Source organism: Mastomys coucha, unplaced genomic scaffold (genome assembly GCF_008632895.1).
Source record: "Mastomys coucha isolate ucsf_1 unplaced genomic scaffold, UCSF_Mcou_1 pScaffold14, whole genome shotgun sequence".
Lineage (NCBI taxonomy): Eukaryota > Metazoa > Chordata > Mammalia > Rodentia > Muridae > Mastomys > Mastomys coucha.
Window position 1 is genome coordinate 92,729,685 of NW_022196896.1, and position 5,991 is coordinate 92,735,675.

Sequence of the window (5,991 nt, forward strand, 5' to 3'; positions counted from 1 at the left end):
CACATTCTCCCACCCTCCCTCCCTTACTTCCACCCTTCCTTATTTAATAGATGCCTTTTCCTTTCTAAGATTAATTAACGGAAATGTTCCTCTGCAAAGAGCATGTCAAAACAAAGACTGAAGTAGATGGATTGCTTTTCTAGTTTGCACAGGGATTTCTACACTGCAGCTATCTTTAATCACAGGAGTCTATACTTTTGAGAGACCTTCACGATGTCCTAGCTGCCAGACACTTGATCCCTTACATCTTTCAGCCATGTAGCTTATGGCCTCTTAACGCATGTCTTTGTATTCCAGACAAAGCTGGATTTGGAAATAACTTCACCACAGTGGACAACAAGTCCACAGCCCAAAATGTGGAAGGCATTATCGTCGGTGCCATGTTCAAGTCTCTCATCACACGCTGTGCCTCAACCACACATGAACTCCATAGCCCTGAGAATCTGGTGAGAGCATTTCCCTTCCTCACAGGAGCTTTCAGCCTAGGGTCTGAGAGGAGCTCTCACACTGAGACCTGGAAGAAGAGAAACTGAAGTCTTAAAGTTACAATATCCTCAATGTCACCCCTAACACACCATGGAGCCATAATCGACCATCCTACAGATTAACTTGACTTGCTGCTGCTGCTGCTGCTGCTCTTCCTCTTCCTCCTCCTCCTCCTCCTCCTCCTTCTCCTCCTCCTCCTCCTCCTCCTCCTCACAAACTTTGTAGAGATTGGTGAAAGTTTACAAGGTATTTTGAGCCTTTCAGAAAGAAAATGCTAAAACACAGCTGATTGGTTCATGAAATAAAAATGGATGGTACTCTAAGCATTATTTGAAACTTTATTTGCTTCTAAGAATTCATGCAAATGTGCTATTGAAATTTCTTTCATTGAATATTATAATCTTCATCTGTCTTTCATAAAATCATGTACTAATTAGTCAAATAAATTTGATGGTAATATGGGGAGAAAACTAGGTTATGAAGGAGAAGAGGATGTCTTGAAATATGCAGTGTAGACTATAGATGACAAATTTAGCACAGATAGGTGAGTTCAGGTCTCTTTGATAACCAAAAGATCATTCCTCCTCTGTCTGTTAGTTACTCTGATTTCTATGTAGATATGTGCCCATTAACACATATGGAGCTATCTGCTGTTTTACTAAAAGGAGGATATTATTTTATATTATTCTAAACTGTGAAGCAGCTCATTTCAGATAAACATAACTTTCACAAATCAAACAGAATTTATTTCTACTGATGGGCAAAGACAATTAAGCAATGTTCTTAGACCTTGAGTGAACACAGACACTATTCATGCATTCACTTTTAAAGTTGATCATAATACATGTGACTTCTTACAAACCTTTATGTACAACTTCATACACAGGAAAACTATTATATTCTTTAAAAATCCATAAGCTTACCTTTGAACTTTTACTTCATCAGAATAACTAGAGGTCAAATTAAAGGATGGTCCTAGCCATCTGTGGGTAGCTGTTATTTCCCATAGTGCTCTTCGGCTGAGGTGTAGGCCTCTTCATCCCCTGGTGAGAGCAGAAACTTTGCTTTTAGTTGGCTTTCTCTTCTGTGGATGAGCAAATGCAGAGGAGACCAAAAGGCTCAGAGCTCTGCTCCCCACAGGCCAAAATGGATGTTATCTCTCTGTCATCTTCAAGGGACCCCCCCTGCCCCCCACTTCTGCCTTCCTGAAGATCCTGGGCATACTTGTCCCATGGTCTGGATGTTTGAAAAACAAAGGTATCAATGTCATTTCTTTTAAGTTTCTGAATTCTGTTTTTACCACAAAGGCAAAGAAAAGAGTAACTACCCTTTTGAAGAAGAGAAGCAGAGATATAAGAGCTGAGAGCAAATCTTAGTATCTCAATTAATAGTATGCATAAATTTTTAAATGTCACAAATATACAGCTATTAGAGCCCCTCTAAACAGTATTAAGTTCATGGTCACATTCACACTCAACTTGGCTACAATATACATTTTGTTGACTAAAAATATCCAGGAAAATCTATCATCCCTTGAACAATCAGGCTTTGGTAGAAGCATCTAAATGAATTACTTAACATTTTACCATAATAATCCAGACCATTTAGAGAAGCTGATAAGAGGATGAAATCGCCATTGATTTTTATAAGTGGAATCTTTGGAGCAGTTGGGTTACAAAGATTGACAACATGAATGGATTAGTGTTTTTATAGATAAATTCTGGCAACCATTTTTTTCCAGGTTAAAAAAAAAGTTCTCTTCTCTTCAGAAGTCACAATTAAAAGAAAAAATATGAAAATCAACTGTTTAAGAGTGTAGACTGATGTCTTACTAATGGTATGGCTGACTCTCTGAATTTGAAACTGTGCTAGTCATTCTCCTCTGTATTGGATATGAAGGGTGGCATTCTCCCATAGGAGCGATGAGAACAAACACCATCTTTTCATGGCTTCGATGTTCACCAAAACCCAATTAGCTTCTCTCCTTGGGAAAACTAATGAGGCAACTACCTTTTCCTGACTCCAAACCTCTTCTTGTCTTCAAACAGGGACTGTATTGTGATATCCGCCAGCTGGTCCAGTTTATCAAAGAAGCTCATGGGAATGTCTTCAGGAGAGTGGCTCTTAGCGCTCTGCTTGACAGTGCTGAAAAGTTAGCACCAGGCAAGAAGGTGGAGGAGAATGGACAGGAGTCTAAGCCTGCAGGTGGTAAAAGGTTGGAAGCTTGAGTTCTCTGAATATTAGTCTTTGCTAACTGTCCGAAAAATGTTACCCTTTATACTGTGTGTGACCAGATATACTGCATAGTCAGGGAAGCGGTGGTAAAGCTATCTTGTACAACTGGTATTCCCAATGTAGTTCAACTAAAGCTTTAAAATAAATGATCTTTATAGGTGGGATCTTTGGTGCAGTTGGGTTACAAAGATTGCCAACATGAATGGATTAGTGTTTTTATAGACAAGGTTTAAAAGAAACCCCTAAACTAAAAAGTTTATTTAATTCGATTGCCTCTGTTTGCAATAGCAAAATATTGGTAAGAAATAAAATCATGAGTCCAACAGCAAGCTATAAATTCTATATGGCTTGAGCTCATGGTGAGAAAGAATTAGCAACAGCAGGTGATTTTGCGTTGTGGAGCATATGAAAGACCAAACATTGGTATCCTCCTGTGGTGACCAGTGGAATGTGCCATTTGTATAGGTCAGAGGCAGGAAGCATTGCAGATAAAGGCCAGGGATCTTCAGCACCCGAGGAATGTCGAAGCTTCATGTCTGGTCGCCCCTCGCAGACCCCAGAACAGTAAGTAGAATAGAGTTTTATCTCCAGTGTGGCGAACTGGGCACTTCACACTGAAAGAAAGTTTATTTTCTAAACGATGCTTGGGTTTTTGTTTATTTGTTTGTTTCAATATTTAGCTTTGTAATGGTTTGCTTTCAATTCATTGAAACATTGCTCTCCGCCCTTACAGTTCTATTCCCAATACCACTGGTTGTTCCAGGTGAGAACAAATAGCACCTTCGTCCATACAGAAAGGATCTCTGATTGTATTTTTCATCTTTCCTTTCCAGTACCTCTGCATCTCACACATAATGCAACCTATAAACTTGAAAAGTGATGTGTATGTGAGGTGTCATGTATTTTATTGTTTAAAAATCACAAGTTTAAAATGGATAAATGGTTCCCAATATAATCAATGAACCTTTTCTAAAAGAGAAAAAAAAAACCCATCAGGGTAGATTTCAAAAATGCTGAATTTTAGCTAAAAGGTAGGTTCTAGCCTACAGCACTCTGGCCTTAGATAAGTCCAATGTCTCCTGTACAGTTGGTGTCACTGATGCAGTTTAACTAAAGCTGTAAAATAAATTATTTTTTATACGTGAAATCTTTTGAGCAATTGGGTTATAAAGATTGTCAACATGGATGGATTAGTGTTTATATGGACTATCACAGATACAGTTTATCTCTGGTTTTCATACTTAAAAAATTCAAGAGCATCTTCAAATTAGTGCCTGCTAAAGTCATGCGGATTGCTACAGACATGACACTGTGCAGGCCCACATGAGGCTCATGCTATTCATTCTTCTTTGGAGAGCTATAGTGATCTATGTTTCAAACATTCATCATTTGTAGGTATGCAATTTTGCTTCCCAAGGCCTTGTTCAATATTAAATTGATGTTTTAGCAATTCTGTAGGTAATAGGGCATCCTTCCTTTATAACTATGTAAATTAAAGGTGAGAAGCCAGCATCTATCAAACATAGGACTAAATAAATAGACTCTTCAAAACCACAAATGCCTACACAGTTCTTATGTGCTCCAGAATCTTAGCTCTTCTGCCTTTTAATAGAATAATAAGGATAAAAACAGGTCAATGGGCCCTGTAACCACATGTTATCTTCTTAAATCCTAGTACCAAGAGGTACTAGGATTTTCACTCATTGTAGAAAATTAATGCATATATTTCAAGGCTAAATGACTGATGTACAATCAAGGAATGAATGATACACAATAATTAAAAGATGGAGCTGTCAGACTATCACCAAGCTTTAATGTTAACATCTTTACTCAAAATTAAGCCTTAGTTTTTCCTTTAAGGAAACTCTCAGAGCCATGGCAAGAATCCAAACTTAGCTCTAAAGGGGGCAAATCAATGACTAAAACAAGTTTCATGCTCAAATAATGAGAAGGCTCATTAAAAGCCATTAGAAGGATGCAGGGTGGTGGTGGCGTTCACTTTTGATACCAGTAAGGAGGCAGAGGCAAGCAGATCTCTGAGTTTGAGGCCAGCCTGGTCTACAGACTGAGTTCCAGGACAGATAGGGCTACACAAAGAAACCTTGTCTCGGGAGTTTTGTTTTGTTTTTTGTTTTTGTTTTGTTTTGTTCTGTTTTTTTTTTGAACTCCAAATACTCTCTTCAGTGTTTTGTAGACAAACTGATTTCCTCCACATTTGTCATATGTCTGTGTTAATATGCCTTGCCATTAACATTTCTGCTTGGAATAGTGCCATGAATCATCAAATATGGAATTGTTCATCACTTAAGTATGCCCAGAAAATAAGTACCCTAAGCATCCTTTGTTTAGCCTAGAGAAAGGTGAGAGTCTTTTTGATGGTCATAGCTCTTCCTTTACCCTTCTTTCTCTGTCTCTCCTGCCCTTTGTACCACTCCTTGTTGACGATGTGGTAGTTACTTAGGAAGTGTTATAAATGACAGCTTCCCGGAATATCTCCCCTCTTCATCCATGCCCTTTCACAGGCTCTCACCATGGTACCTCTCCTTCCTCCGAGGTATGAGGAGCATGACATACTGTGTTGCCCTTCTAAGGCAACTAGTTGATTCTAGAAATCCAGTTTAAGCATATAGTTCTTCATAAGCAAAATAACAGTTTAGAATAGTGGTCCTCAACCTGTGGATCACCTTTCGTGGGGTCATATATCTGATACACTAAATACATTGCAATTCCTAAAAGTAGCAAAAAGTACTTATGAAGTAGCAATGAAATAATTTTTGGTAGGGGTCAATCACAACATGAGGAACTGTATGCATGAGGTAATAGCATTAGGATGGTTGCAAACCAATGGTTTAAAAGAAGAGCTCATAGGAACCCACAGAGACTGAAGCAACAATCAGAGAGCCTGAATGGGTCTGACCTAGGTCCTCTGTATATATGGTATGGACGTGTAGCTTAGTGTGTTTGTGGGACTCCTCTTAGCAAGAGTGGGGACTGCCTTTGACTCTATTACCTTCTCTTGGGACGCTTTTCCTTCTACCATGTTGCCCCATCTAGCCCTGACATGAGGGTATGTTTCTGGTCTTATTGTAACTTGTTATGCCATGTTTGGTTGATATCCCTGGCAGAGAGATACAGAAGGGAAATAGATGAGAAGTGGAACCAGGGGAGAGAGGAGGTGAGGAGAAGGGAATGAGGGGAGAGGAGGTGAGAGGAGAGGAGAGGAGGTGAGAGGAGAGGAGAGGAGGTGAGAGGAGAGGAGGGGAGGGGAGG

The 5,991-nt window shown here is 39.3% G+C and overlaps 1 protein-coding gene across 14 annotated transcripts in view; it reads left to right on the top strand.

Annotated features, from left to right (window-relative positions):
- Positions 1-5,991, top strand: part of Unc80 (unc-80 homolog, NALCN channel complex subunit) — a 191,719-nt gene that overhangs the window by 55,442 nt on the left and 130,286 nt on the right. For all 14 annotated transcript variants that reach the window (XM_031367798.1, XM_031367795.1, XM_031367789.1 and 11 more), the window contains 3 exons: positions 298-446; positions 2,535-2,701; positions 3,187-3,285. In XM_031367798.1, coding sequence (XP_031223658.1) covers positions 298-446; positions 2,535-2,701; positions 3,187-3,285 — 415 coding nt within the window. The remainder of the gene's footprint in view (positions 1-297; positions 447-2,534; positions 2,702-3,186; positions 3,286-5,991) is intronic.